The sequence below is a fragment of the Vipera berus genome (assembly GCF_964194415.1).
Source record: "Vipera berus genome assembly, chromosome: 3".
Lineage (NCBI taxonomy): Eukaryota > Metazoa > Chordata > Lepidosauria > Squamata > Viperidae > Vipera > Vipera berus.
The window spans coordinates 179,796,641-179,812,693 of NC_138204.1; the positions used below are offsets into that span (position 1 = coordinate 179,796,641).

General features: G+C 39.0%; 1 protein-coding gene across 1 annotated transcript; it reads right to left on the reverse strand.

Annotated features, from left to right (window-relative positions):
* On the reverse strand, positions 1 to 15,736 carry TTPA (alpha tocopherol transfer protein; the record flags this gene model as incomplete). Its single annotated transcript, XM_081325605.1, has 5 exons — positions 1 to 3,629; positions 4,502 to 4,612; positions 5,586 to 5,779; positions 9,343 to 9,496; positions 15,536 to 15,736. 5 exons carry the CDS (start codon positions 15,734 to 15,736, stop codon positions 3,456 to 3,458), a joined length of 834 nt encoding a protein of 277 aa, XP_081181731.1. The 3' UTR covers positions 1 to 3,455.
* Positions 15,737 to 16,053: the final 317 nt, after the last annotated feature.

A 16,053-nucleotide genomic window follows, 5' to 3' on the forward strand; every position in this document is an offset into this window, starting at 1 on the left:
TATTAAAAGGATTTATAAAAGGCTTTATATTATTAACACTTTATTATATATTAATAGTTTTTAACCATTCAGTTAAAAATACCCAGAGTAACTTTTAAAATGCAAAATGCATAGTAGAATTACAAAAGACAAATATAAAATACAGTGTAACACCAGCATTTAAAGTTTATCATTATTGAATTAACTGATTTCTTTATATTTCAGTATTATGTATGCTAAATCCCATTGTTCTTATGGGCTTTGCTCAAGAAAAGTGCTTACAACTTTAAAATATTTGCCTTCAGTTTTTTTAGCTAACTTAACAAATTTGCAAAATAGTCTTTGTCTGCCAAATCCCTTTCCCACAGAAATATAAACGTTAACATTACTAAAAAAATATATAATCAGAATAGGAAAGCATGAAGATACCCAGAAAACTCAGCAGCATGAATTTTCTTAGTTGCTACTGAATTTTTTTTCTGTTAAGAAATTACTTTGCACGCTTATCTGAGAGAAAATATTATAACACTGTAAAGCACTGTTTTTCAACCTTGGCAACTTTAAGAGTGTGGACTTCAATTCCCAGAACTTCCCAGCCAGCATGGAAGTTGAAATCTACACATCTTGAAGTGGCCAGGGTTGACAAACTTTGTGGTACATGACTTTGCCTTTACTTTCAATGTTTTCCATACTTGTTGTTCCCACTAGGATTTTGGATCATGCAAGTGAAATGGGCAAGATTTTGTTCAAGCATCCTTCTGTAGGCTATTGATGCTGTTGATGCTGTACCATACATGGAATTCTAACTTGGGAACACTAGAAAGATTCACTTGAAAAGCTCTCCAGTTATCCAATTATGACATCTTTCTGCATTCATGGATTTTTCTTCTACTTCTTAGCTGGTAGCCACAAATGCTAGCTGCCATTTTGGCAGGCTTGCTGGCATTCCAGGGCAGTATTTCAACAATCAATACTGCCTCGATTCCTTAAGCCCCTTTCCTGCTTCTGCAGTAATTATGCTTACTACAAGGTTAGAAAGAGTACATAATCCTGGCCTTCTTGGAGCCATTGTCCTTCTGCAAATCAGTTCTGTTTCTCTTTGGACTTTGTACAAGTACTTTGTACTTTGAACTTTTTCCGAAAAGCAGGTGCAGACACTGGAGCCCATTGAAAACCAGTGCTTTTTGTGGGCCTGCTTTTTTTCAAGAAGACTTTGAAATTAGACTCACAGAGAAAAACAATTTGAGCAAATTTACTCTTGCAAAAACAAGGCACAGATGGAAAGCAATCTGTGTGCAAAACGAAGGGGGAGGGGAGATGGGACCCATTATGTAAGGTAAAGAGAAAAGGTGAGAAAATGGCTTGAATATTGTTACCATACATACAACTTACTCACAAAAGGCAGCCATTGCTAGATTTATTTATGAGTTTCTAACCTTTCTTCAATAAAGCTTTCTTATCAGAACTTGTCTTTGTGAGTTCCAGCTGTACCTTTTGGGCCGGGTCTGAAACATAATCTTTTTCTTAATCCTTCCTGGTGACTGAAAAGATTTATTTGAGGTCAATAGACAGCAGGGAGGAATATAATTCAGTCTATTCCCTGAAAGAGAAACCTCCCTAAAAGAAAAGGTTTTGCAAACTGATCCTGATGCTTATTTCCCTTCCTCTTTCTCTCTCTTACTTCCTTCTGCGAAAGAAAAGAATGAAACCTGATCAAAAGTCCTAGAAAAAAAAGTATACATAATATTATTATTATGTATACTGTTATTTTGCTTGTATTTATGTTAAAGGGGAGTTAAAGCGCATTATGAACTTGGTTATTTATATAGTTGGTTAATGTTAGTTAGTTTATGATTATTATATTTATAACCCTGTACTCAGCTCTGGGAAGTGGGGGAGGGAGAGGGGAGGTTTAGGGTGGGTTGGTTTTGGGGATTTTTTGTAACTTTTATAAAACTTTTCAATTAAAAAAAAAGTCCTAGAAAACCAAAATGATAATTATTTTCAGATGAATGTAACAATGTAGCCTTAAACTGATTTCCCTTAAAAATGTTATCCAAAACAGATAAGGATGCTCAGATTTGTGTATGCCTATATACTGCCTTCACATTATTTCAAACTAGTATTTTATTAAATATCGCCTTTATAGTGTCTGAAAAAGTATTTTAAAAAATGAGGAATGTTTCTATTTCCAACCTCCATATTTAATTCAGATGCATATTGCTCCACATTGCTATAATAGTATGCCCTTTGTTAGAGTAGCATTGGTGGCTTTCTAATATGAATATTATTTTTATGATTTTTTTTTCTTTTCTTGAAGTTCCCAAACTTATATTCCTGAGAATTATGTCAAGTACAGTTAAATTACATGAACAAAAGCTAAACTTTTTTTAAAAATAGTAAAAAAAAGTAATTGCTATACCAACTGATACATAGCTGCTTATTATCCCTTTGTTTGCATTATGAAGTAACATCTAAGCTCACCTGAGAGAAATTCCTTTTAAAAGCTATTGGTACATTTACACAATGTTTAAAAGCATATTGTATGTGTTTTAGACTACAGTTCCTAAGCACAAACCAAGTAAATCGTGCCTATGTGAACCAGACTATATTATACCTTAATAGTGTCTGTTTTGTTATAACATGTTAGTAAATTTGGTTGGTAAATTTGATTTATGTCAACCAAAGAAATTTGGGTAACACAGTCTATAGCACTTAATTCTAAGTAGACACTTATAGTGCTGAGAAAGAACCCGTTGAACATAGAGGCTTGGTGTTGAGGAAACATACACATATTAATATTTTGAATATAGCGTCACTCAGAAGGAGTCCAAAATGAATAAAAGAAGTACTTATTACACAGAAGGCATAATAGAGAAAAGTCTGAGTCCCAGATATGAACATAGGAAACAGCAGATTAATACTTCACTAAAATGAATAAAAGAAATACTTATTCCAAAGAAGGCATAAAAATAGGGAAAAATCTGAGAAACATATATGAACATAGGAAACAGCTTATTAGTGTTTTACCATGCTTGTCAGCTTCTCCATGACATTTAGCTAGCTACTTTGAAAATATTTGTTCTGATCCAGTAGAAGCTATATTTACATTTTGGCAGGCTGAATTTCAGCAGGTGGTACAATTAGAAGTTGTGTAACATTTTCTAGGGAGCAAACAATTCCCCTTCACATAAAATGCACATGTATTGTAAGGCTTTCTCATTTTATTTTCTAGTAACCTTATTCTCAAATCACAACACCTGACATTGATCCAAAAATAATTCTGCATTATCTAAATCATCAGATGATTGAAAGCTTCAAAAAGCATCCATAATTTTTTCCTAATGGAGTTGATGTGTTTCTTTTGGGGATGGTGGTTCCTGCAATTTAAAGCATTAGCTTCATCAGTACCTCATTCTGGTTAATAACCAAGTATTTCTGAGCCTTCCAGATATAGTTTACTCCATGTCAGTGGTCTATGCAGGAAGAGAAATACTCTGAAGATAGTCAGTAGATTCCATTAAAAAGTCAATCAATTCTTTAGAAAATTCTTCAAAAGGACCTGCTTCACCATTATATTCTTCAGGGAGAAGGCTGGCTGGAAAATGTTTCTGGAGCCCTTGTGCAAAGTTATTCCCATGCAGATGGATCTGCAATGAGATGATATCTGGATTCATATACAGTACTGTGCTAAGCTACTAGAAACAAATACATAAAAATCCAGTTTTCTTTTTTTTTTGCAAAGCAAAAAATTCAAATAATCACATGAAATTTAGAAATAAGGTACCATGAAAATGGATTCCTACACTAATCCAGGAGATTGGATCTGAAAGCCTAAAAAGACCTTTTTCAAGATTACAATTCAATGAACATAAATCTATACAGAAAATGTATATAAAGTTATATGGAATTGAGATAAGTAGACAAGACAGGAAAGCAAACCTGTTTCAGCCTTCCATCTGAAAGTACTTCTCCCATCCTCCTCCCCCACAGCCAGCCAATACAGCTTTAGGTCATAATTAACACTATCGAAAAGAAATATAGAATTATAAATGTTAAATAGCGGGTTCTTTGGCGCAAGAATGAAGACGCAGAATGGAGTACAGGGTAACTCATCGTTTATTTCGTGCAATGACTGTACTGGGGAAATGGCTGCAACTGGCCGCAATATATAGTTTAGCCCCTAGGCGGTAGCCAATAGGTTTGAATCAACCATTGCCGCCTGGAGATAGCCAATTGCAGCACAGGAGACTTGTAGTCTGGGTTGCTGGAGAGCCGTTAGCTGCTCCAGCAACCCACGTGGTATTCCCTCAAAAAGCCCAGTACATAACATCCCTCCCCTCTTAGATCAGACCATAATAACACCAATTAGTCTCAACAATTGTCAAGACTCAATAATTAAATAATAAAAGAGTTGTTGAATCAGAATGGAATGGATGTATTTATTTCAAAAGAAAATATGATGAGTGTTGAGATAGTAATGGATCAATTCCATAGCAAATAAAAATTTGTGCTCACTTACCCTTGCCTTGATTTTTTCAGGGAGGAGATGCTTAATTAGATTAAAAACATGGTAAAAAATTACAGGCTCTCTAATCAAGTGGATTCCACGAACTTTTAGTGGGAAACCATCCTGCCAAGAAGGGAAAAATAAGAAAACAAAGTAGGGGTGAGTTTGCTTGGTTTTGTGCCTCCAAGTCAGTGTTGATTCCTGCAACTACCTGGAAAAGTTTTTTTTAGCAAGGTTTATTTGGAAGTGGTTTGGCACTGTCTGCTTAGGGCTGAGAGGATGTGACTGGCCCAAGATCACTCAGCTGGCTTTAAGCTTAAGGAAGAATTTAATCACTACACAAAACTGACTCTAAATATGAGAGTGCCAATATTCTAACATTTATACTTATATAAGCAACATACATGAAAATATGGCACATGTCAATATATTCAACACAGAAAACAAATACTCTGAAAAGGTTTTAAATGTAGTTGTTTTATACAGACAACCATACCTGTGTTTTGAAGCACGTGTGGCACTGTATTTATAGAACAATTACTGACTACTCAACTGTAAGGTGATAGAATTGACTTCAGAATTGTATCTATTTAAGACGTATCTCCCACATTATTAAGATCTTGATTATGGACTACCAAAAGATATGGTTAAATTAATTCAAGCAATTGTCAGCTGAAGTGCACTGAGAACTATGGCGACAATGTGAAGTTATTGACTACAAGCACAAGAGAGTACACATCTTTGCCTTATAAGCAAGTCACAGTGTCAGACAATCCAAGATGACTAAGCTCTATCATAACCTATAATAATAATAGGACAAACCTGGAGAGAGTCAGCAGTGTTTGTGTCCAAGCAAAACTGAGCACTGTTCTTCTTCACACCTAGCTGACTATATAAAAGATGGACAAAAACCAAGATTGGGACAGCCTGGCAGACATATTCTTTATTCAGTTTGAAGAGGGTTTCAGTCATTTTGAATTGTAGCAAAAACTATACTGAAAAGGTACAATTTATCTGCTTCAATTCAGCTACTTGATTTTAGTTCTTGGAAATTACCACAATATTATACAGTGGAATAAATAAGAATAATGCTTACTGTGAGTACATATGTTATTTTCCTGGTCACTGCTGGAGTGATCTCAAATGCATGAGCAAATTTCCATCCTTGGAGATCGAAGATTGACTTGGCTCCATTCCGTTGGGTGTCTGGTTCTCTTACAATAAGCTCAGATAGCATAACACTTACACGAAAGAGATCATCTACTGTAAATATCTTAGGGTCCCATTGTGCTAAATGCAATACATATATATATATAGACAGAGAGACATAGGTAGAGACATATTTAGTATTTAACAATAAACCAATTTTTCTGCACAAAGTGAATATTTTGTCTTAAATAAAATTCTGGACTGGGCAGCAAGAATAATGGGCAACATTAAAAAGTTTAATTATGTTTTCCAAAACTTGTGCATTGTGAACTACAGGTAGTCCTCGAGTTATGAATGTAGCCTGCCCATTCCATTCATAACTCAAATTTGTGGGAGTGAATCTCATACCTTGAAGGAGATCACTCCTTGCTTTTATTTGCTAATCGAATGTGTGGGTGAATGCGTGGTTCGCTAAATGTACCTGAGGTATCTCAGGGTGGGGAAGGTCATGGGGGGCCTAGGGATGGAACAGGCCCCTAAGGTCTCCCCGACCCACTAAGATACCTCATGCTTTCCCCTCCTTTCCTACTGCACTGGACTCACCTTGCAAAAATCTTCTCTCTGCCATGGTTTCTTTCCCTTTGAGGGAGAGGAGAGTTGGCTTGGAAATGCTTTTCACGCCAACAATGGAAGCTCCAGGGTGCCTTAAAATTGTGCAAGTTCAAACACCCATTTTTTGCAAAAGAGATCATGGCCCCCGGAAGCTTCCATTTTCTGGGGGGGGAAGTATTTGCTTCGTTTGCATGCCTATGGGACAAAGCATGGAGTCAGAGTTGGCCAGGCGCAGGAACCAATGCCGTCCATAGCCAGGCTGCGCTGCTCGCTCTCATGCGCCAGCCTTAGTTTGAGAGCAGAAAGGAATCTTTCAACTGAGTGCTGGGGAGGGGGGAATCATAGACACTCAGGTGGCTGCCACTGCCAAGGGCTTGGGTGCCCCAGTTGAAAGAAAGTGGAGGCATGGCAGCAGAATTGCTCTCAAACAATAAGGGTGTGTTGCTCGTTTGCATGCACTGGCCTTATTGAGAACAATTCCGCTGCTGCACTTCCACTTTCTTCCATTCATACAGAGCTGAGAAACACAAGCCACTGCCGGTCAAACGGATAAAGTCTTAGTGAAAGAAAGTGAAGGCACAGCAGCAGCAGGATTGCTTTCAATAAGGCTGGTGCACAAGATGAGTCCCGCATAGTGGGAAGGAAGGGGAAACAGTTGTGGGGAGCGGGGGAGGGAATAGGGTGTGTTATTCAGTTAACACAGAAGCAGCACTAACTACTGCTTCGCTTCTATTTATACAGACCACCGCTAGTTGGCAGCCAGTAGAATTAAAGCAGTAGTTCCCACCTAAAATGCAAACTAACAATTCCAGAGACAAGCAGTCTGGAGTTTAAATAGCTTCGGCCGTTAACAATTACTAAACAGTTTACAAGTGATTTATATCAATACATAACAGGGTGAATGTTGCAGAGCCTCTGCAGTCATTCATAAGGGTGAACCACTGCCATGGTGCTGCAACATTATTAATTTTGGTATTTTCTCGTAAACACTAGGGGGCGCTGATCGCATAACTTCAAACGACCATTAAGTGAATGCTCGTAACTCGGGGATTACCTATATTCCAGGCACTAGGTAGCCTTAACAGCAATCATGATATAAATTATTTTTTCCAATTGATATAACTTTCCTAGTAATAAAAATGCACAAACAATATTATGAAAGCCAATATATAAACACCAATAAGAAACACCTATAGTATTTATACTGTGGAACTGTATTAAAATTAAGCCAAATTAGGAGTCACAATTTAAATACAGCCTTATCTTATAGGCCACTTCACAAAGTCTATCATAATTATTCTTGCTAACAAAACAATTACAACAAATATAAATAAGAGAGTAATAAGCATTACTAGAAATACCCACATCATTGTTTGCAAAGACTAAGGATGAATGGATGAGACAAGGAAATGAAATACTGAATTATTCTCCATCAATTCCAAATCTGTCAGTTCTTGATTGGAGACAGAGTGGATTTTCTTAAAAAGCGGTCTAACAGATCTTTGTTTTTCTTATTTTTCCATTGCTTGGATAACACAGGTTAAAAGCTACCGTTGGATAAAACAATCCCAAGAGGCTTTCTTTACCTGTGAAATTCTACTCCTGCAGTAAAAGGGCACAATGGTGCATCTAATCTTCTTTTGACAGCTATCAATCACAGAAATGCTCTCTGAACTGCTTATACTTTTTTGTATTTTCAAGAGAATTGAAAACTGCTTAACTCCAAATGAATTATATCTAAATTTCTTAGAACATGTAACATATCAATAAGAGAGAGTGAAGTCTGAACAGATGTGCAACTAAATATTTGATTTAGCATCATTAAAAGCATCTCTTTGTTTTATACATTTTTTATACATTTTATACATTTTGCCTCCAAGTCTTCCAAATTGATTGTTGAAACAGATTCTCTCTCTTCACTCCCTAGTTTTTATCTGATTATTGCTTTTTGGCTATGTTTGTCTCATTTTTTCTCATACCTTAATAATCAACAGCTCACAAATACCATATTTGTGGCCCTGAAAACCCTCTGTAATTATGTTATAAAATTATCTGACTGAATGTTGCCCAAATATTACTGCTGATCGCAGTGCAGCATTTGCCTTAAGATTTCCCCCTTTCCAACTTGTTTGAAAATAAAGATTAATTTGATATGCAAGCAAAGTTTTCATGAAAGGTTACTTTATACCCCATAATAATGAACTCAAAAGGCAAAGGCAACAGAAAACACAAGCTATTCTGAGTGAAATAAAAAGAAAAAAAGAGAAATTAAAGAAGTTTCCAGAGAAGGTAATTATTTCTCAACCAATCGAGCTTCTATAGGAAGAATTATCTATGTTAGAAAAAGGGAAATAAAAATAAATTATGCAAAACAAAAAAGACTTTTCAAGTAAACCAGGGCAATGATGAAAACAAAAAAAGATACTGAAATTACAAGAGGGTGATTCTATAATAACAGATAATGTGACTATGCAAAAAATATTTCAATATAATTCCAATTAATAAAATAGAAAAGAAATTACCCTGGAGAAAATAGATGAATATTTAAACTTTAAAAAGCTTTACTGATGATTACAGAGAAACAATTATAAACAGATCCATAACAATAAAATAAGTTTGTGAAGTTATATTAAAAAAAAGTCTAAAACAGGAAAGGAAGGAGGTCAATTGTTCCCTAAGAAAAAGGCAGCAAAGGTGAGAGGAGAAAAAATCCTCAAGTTTACACACAAACACAGACACACACAAACACAAGACAGCAAATTATCAAAGATGGCCCAGTGCTGCTGCTGCTCATCCTTCACTTCTCCATCTAGTCAAATTTAGCTTCTTTTTGCAGGCATTTTTCTGTCCTTGTTAACTAGCCATGAGAAACCTGAACTACCCTCTCTTCCCCTCAATCCCAAAATCGGCAATCTCACAGAGCAAAAGAAAACAATGGAAGGTGCAATGGAGGGGGCAGTGGCTGCTGGTCTTGATCCTAAGGTCCTAGGGCAATTTAGCCACTATCTCTGTATGTGTGCATCCTCCCCCTTCACTATCCTTCACTTTGGTTTTAGAAACTAGATAGGATTATCAACATAAGCGTTACTTGCCAATTCTATAAATGATCACTCTAGAACCACTTGGATCCCTCTCTTTCGAAATTCCAAGGTAGCCTGTTTGCAACAGGCTAAGAACAGAGGGTGGATGTAGATTTGCAGTCATTTCTGGGCATTCCCTTCTCCATTTGTGATAGTTTTTCAAGACCTAAGAACAGAAATAACATAATAGCATAATTTCATACATATATAAGTTCATGTATAATAATAGCACAACATAGCCTACTAAAAGTCTGGATGTTACAAGCTTAGATCTATAAACTTTCCTATAAGTTTATGCCTTTGAATTCAATAGGGAATTCAATAGAAAACAGAACTCTCAGAAAACCTATGTACAACTGCAATGATGGTGAATTTTTTAATCTATACATGTTTACTCAAATGACAGATTATCCTAAATTTAAGATAGTCTCCCTCAAGGAAAAAACAAAAGAATTATAAACAAAAGAAAGCAAAGTGAGAAAGGCTTAGCTTCCCTAGGTTGTCAACCTAATTGACTTTCTTGTTTTTCTTTGAAGATGTTTTGCTTCTAATCCAAGTCCTATCATAAATTTATTTTATGTTTCAAAATTGATCTCCATTTGCATATTCTAATCATTGTCTGTTTCACAAACATAAGCTGCCCTCCTGCACAGAATATATATATATATATATATATATATATATATATATATATATATATATATATATATATATATATATATATATATATATTAATAAAATAAAAAATAAAATAATATATATATATACACACACATACAAATATGAGTTGTCACTGCTGTGACTACTGCCTGTGGATGGCCTTGGGTTAGGCTGAAACAGGAAATAACATTTGTCCCATGTTTGGGGCCTAGCAAGGTATTCTAAATACTTAACAAACAATATATATATGAAGGTATAAGAGCAACGTTTCGACGAAATCGGCCCTCCGTGCAACCACCTGCTGCCATTCCCTATCATCATGGGGATCTGAAGCCCCACCCCAACACATCCAGAACCATCAACCTCCATCCCCAACCCCATCCCGCCGGGATCCCTAACCGGTCCAGACTGAGTGCCGGTTAATAATTCCCTCCCTACCCTGCTATTTCCCCCCTCCCTAACCCTTTAAAATAACCGGCTAAAAATGTATCAGGGGCCTCTTACTACGTATCCACCCGAGGCCCCTGTCTAAGCCCAGCCACCTCTCGGGGTCCCAGCAATTGGGCCCGTCATTAAGGGAAGTGCAAGAAAAGGCAGCAGGCCATACCCAGGAGGGAGGAACCCCCCTGAGAGCATACAAATCGGCTCCAGAATAACACAAGCGTGCCATATAATCATAAGAAACGTCCACATAAGGCAGATATTAACACTGGGTAGTCCGATGATGTAAAATATTATCCAGATGACAGTAGTATTGAGTCCGGTAAGTATACCTCAGTCCACACGTCCAACTCAGCTCTCACCCGAGATGGTAATCAGAAACCCCAACCATCCTCTCACTACGGCTGAGTCCAACCTGGGGTGGACAGAGTAAGGAATCCTGGGAAAGCCTACCCCAACTGGCCTCTCACACCAGTGGGGTGGTCGGTGACCAATCCAAGACCGCCCTCCCACCACGGTCCAGTCCCAGGTCCCATCCGGACTATCAATAGGGGGGATCTTAACTCCAACCGGGTGTAGAAACACAACCATGGTCGATGTTTGGGTCATAGTAGTACCTGGCAACCAACATAAAAAGGTGAGCCAGGCCACAGCCAATCTTCGGGCCGCCGGCTGCCGGTCACTACCGCCATTCCAGGGGGGGCAAAGAAATCCCTACCCACAAGCGCCCAACAGCTGATCCAACTGATGGTTCGGGCTGCAGACAACCTTTCCAGCAACAAGTCCAGGCATCCACCAACAAATCCATGGCGGCAGGCAAAACCGTGGCCGATTTCCAGGCCGGAAAAGCCACCGCCGCCATCCGGGGGGAGAGGGAGGGCTCCGCGCCGCCGAAAACGGCGCCTGCCAGCTGATACAAACCCCAGCTCCCGACGAAAACTCCAGTTCAGCAAATTGTCGCCACCACCCCTCCGAAAAAACGGGGAGTGTCCACGTCGATAAAACAAGCGAAGGGAGCCTGCAGAAAGTGGAGGAAACCTGCAGCAGGTTCAGCGTCCAACCAGCAAGTCCCGGGTAACAAGGCCCAGCCGTGATTGGTTTCCAGGCCGGCGCCGCTATCCAAAGGGGAAGGGAGGGCTCAGCGCCACCAAAAAGCAGATGTCTCTGCGTCCAACTCCCCCTTAAATTGCCCTACCATGTCCTGCCTCGGCTGGGCCTCCCGAACTGACCCATTTGAGGCCCGTTGCGGAGCGCATGGTGCTCAAGCTGCGGCCGCCGCCATCTTGGGCAAAAAACACAAAGAACAGTGAGAGACAGAATAACAAAAAAATCCAGAAAAATGCATTTCAAAAAAATTATAAATTGATTTGCATTTTAATGAGTGAAATAAGCATTTGATCCCCTATTAATCAGCAAGATTTCTGGCTCCCAGGTGTCTTTTATAGAGGTACTGAGCTGAGATTAGGAACACTCTCTGATTACTCTGATTCTAATGCTACAATCCTGGTTTATGGGAAGTTTCAGGCACTTTCTTGTCTATGCCTATACCTGTATAAATGCTTATTCACCATGAACCTATTTGGTTTGGCTATTTGGCTTTACCTCCTAGTAAACTCATTTTACATTTTGCTTACTTTTCAAACAAGACATTTCATAGACTCACTTAGCAAATATATTTGCCAAGTGCCCAAAATGAATCACAGGACCTTGAGAGTGGGAGACAGACAATGGAAACTTGAATCTGGGTTGTAAGTACCTTTTGGGGGGGGGGTCTGTAACAACTTTGATCACTAAGTAACTGGTCATTAAGTGAGGGCTACTGGTATTACACACACACAGGGCTTTTTTTGTCATAGAACGCCCAGAACAGAGTTCCGGCACCTTTTTTGGATAGAACCTTGTAGGGTAGGCAAGACGGGTTGTATGACATGTGTGAGTTCCGGCACCTTTTTATTTTACAAAAAAAAATTGCACACACATATTAAGATACATCAGATTTAATACAGATTAAATACATCAGATAATTCAGATTTAATACATCAGAACAAATTAATTTTATTCTCTGAAGCAATCATGGTAATGGTCTATTTAATGGATCCAACTGCTTACAAATATCAAAATAGGAGATAAGAGAAAGAAGTTGTCCAAATATTGCCATTTGTTATTTCTTACATTAAGGGGTTACATATGATGGAATCAGGCAATTTTTAATAACACTGCCATCTAGTCTTCATTTTGGAAATAGATTTTTTTTATCTTAGTGCCATGCATACTTTGGATTTCTGAGATAAAACAATACTTTGGAGCATGTATGGGCATACACTTGGCACTAAGTTAATAAATGTATATTATTCCCGATTCACATGGAAAGGTTTTGGCAATATAATCACGTAATCAGGCTTAAAGCATTTCACAGGCTTATTCTATCCAATTACAGTACCAACATGGAATATTGTATGACAGGTATGTGGGAAGATCAGAAAGAACATGTGAATGAAGCAGTACAAGGAGGTGAGAATTTTAATAAAAATAAGCTATTATCTATCGTTGCTAAAACTGACAACCAATATGCACAGCTGCATATCACTTTCATAGACTGCAATCCATTTTCTGTCTCTGCATTTTTACAAATAGGCCAGGGAAAACTATTGGGTGTAATAGTAACAACAAATTGCCTGCCCCAGACATAGTGGTAAAAATGCCAATGCACATAAATTTCTTAGTGAACAAAATGAGTTAGACTGGAATCAAATATGTGCTTTGCATGGACTGAAATGTCAGTATAAATAAATGTTGCTCTGTGTAGCTATATTAGTTGCAGTTTGATCTGAACTGAGTGCAAGTTATAGGAAGGCTTTGCAAAAGGTGAGTTGGAACATAAATTAATAAAGCTCCATACTATGTTAATGCATAGATCCCCAACCTCCAGGCTGTGAACTGGCACCGGTCTGCAGACTGCCAGGAACCGGGCCACGCAAGGCGGTGCATAAAACCACGCCCCCTCCAGTCCACAGAAAAACTACCCTACATGGAACTGGGCCCTTGCATCCAAAAGGTTGGGAGCCGCTGTGTTAATAGATTGCAAGATTATGATTTATTAAATTTACATGCATGATCACATGATGACAATAAACTCAGATAACAAAGTTTAATAGTGTTTGGGCAAGGAGTAAATAAAAATATTTGGAACAGCCTCTCCTATCATATATCTGACAAGGAACCCTTCTCAAATAGAGCCAGAACTGTATACTAGAAACCTCTGTAATTTAAAAAAAAAATCATGATAATTCCTCCAATGTCATTGTACACTTCATACACATTTTTAAATTCCCAACATTCTGAGGAAGTTTCAGATTTCCAATACATTTTTGTCGTAGGTTTTTGAAGTTGATTGTCGGAAAGCTTTATTTTTCAAACAGCAGCAAGAATATGAAAGATGAAAGCAAAACTTTGGAAAGCATAAACAAAGGACAAATGACAGAATACTAAATAATAATCATGTAACTAAGTAGTAACAATAAACAAATGTTAGGGAAACAGAATATTTGTCTTTCCTTATTCCCCTTTCTCTTGTGTTTGTTTTCTCACAACTGTTGTGAAAATAGGAATTTGTGTGTGTAGGTTTATTTCTGTTTCTTTGAAATGTGATAATCTACTGTAGATGGGTACAATGTCTGGTTTGTGCAGATTCAACATTGTACTTTGAGTTAAGATGACACAGGAAAACAAAAGGTTATAGAGGCAGAAATAAAAACAGCCAAACATGGAAAACAGTGGCATACTAGCATGGCATGAAAACATGAACCCTGTCAATAGTTGTATAATTGTAGTTTTCTTTCTCAGCATCTTTCAAAAATCTGAGAGATTAGTCTTGACTAATTGTTCCTCCAGAGTTTTAAATTCTTCTTCCAGTTTTTTATTGTCTTTTCTGTGCTCCTTATTGTTCTGAGGTACAAAAGTGACAGAAGGTATTACTATAGCTGACTTTAACAGCACGAAAGACAAATTAAACCTTACTGGATGAGTGGTGCTTTAAAAAAACCCCCAAAGATAGACACATACTTAAATTGGAATCGGAAAAACAAACGTCATTACCACACAAGGTAAGAATCCTTTCCAGCTGATACCAAAACCATCACAACCTTGTGTAAAGGAATTTAGCTCTGGTCATTGAGAAAGAAGTAGAAGTTAAATAGTTGCTAAGTACTGGGAAAGCAGAAAACATGAAAAAGAGACTCTGGGAAAGAATGTTCTTGCCTTGACCAATGCTACCTTTAAAAAGGAGGGGCAGTGAAGGTTTTGGAAAGGCTTTCAAAATTCTGTTAACAGTGTCCTACAAAATAAACAGCATTCCTGGAATCCCTGCAGTGAATATCTGGCCCTATCCTCAAAGGCCAAAGATTAATAATGGCAACTGTTGAACAATAGGTTTCTGGGCGTCCAAGATTTTGCAGTTCCAATATTCCATCCAGAGGAAAGAGCAATTTGAAAAAGATGAAGGGTAACCATTATGAAGTAAAAACCAGGCAGCACTTAACTCATGGTGAGGTCAGGTGTGTTTTGCCATTGTTGTCCCCTTGCAACAATGTCTTTTTCCCGAAGGGCTTCAACTCTCCTAATCTCCTCTCTAAGCCCGCACTTCCCTGGCAGTCTCCCATCGAAGTAATAATCAGCTCTGACCTGGTTTAGCTTCAACCAGGCACACGCTGAGCTCTGTCATCGAACAATTCAACAATTAACAGAATCAGCACATTTCAATTCGTGGAAGTCTCAGGAAAGAGACAGAGCAACGCTCCAGTTTGCCTCTCCGTTTTCGGCACTGCGTCTCTCGAGAAGTCGGTGGAGGCACTCGGCCGAAGGTCGCTCAGGATAAACAGGGTCCTTATAAGCCTGTCTCCTTCCAGCTCTTTGGCACGGAAGGATCTATGCGAGGGCGGCGAGAAGGAAGAGCCCCAGCCAGACAGGGAGTTTAGAAAAGTTACCTGGAGAAACCCGCGCGCCAGTCTTGAGTTAGGAGGGGAGGAAGCGAGGAGGGGAGGAAGCGGAGAGGGCTTGGCGGGCGCTCGCGTTCCCGTTGGTCTGTTGGACACCGGGATCCCTTTACCTTCCAAGCCTGGTTGCTGTCGAAGTCTCGACACCGCAAAAAGCGGATCAGACAGGCGTCAGAAAGGTCAGGCTGGCGGACCTGTAGGTTCTCCTCCACAGCTTTGCGCCTCAGCGCTGCAACAGCCGCCCTCACGTAGGGCGAGTCCTCCGGCAACTCGTTGAGGTTAACCGGCGGGGAAGGAGGCTTGCCTTGGTCCATGTCTCTGCACGGGGTCTCGAGGAGAGGCAGGAAGAGGCTTCCTAAGCGCCCCTGCCCGCAAGCTACTGGGAGAAGAGGTGAACGGCAAAGAGAGCTTCGCCCTGTAACAACTGGCACCGCCAGAAAATCGCCCTCGAGCCCATTGCGAAAATAATATACTGTGCCCCTCCCTATGACAAATAATAATAGCAGCGTCAGGACGGTCCAGGCTCAGCTACCACACTGCCAAATGCCCGGCCAAGAAAGACGGGACGGCCGGAGCCTGGGGCGGGGAGAGAGGAGCACCCCGCGCACAAGAAAGTTGGTAAACTCCACGG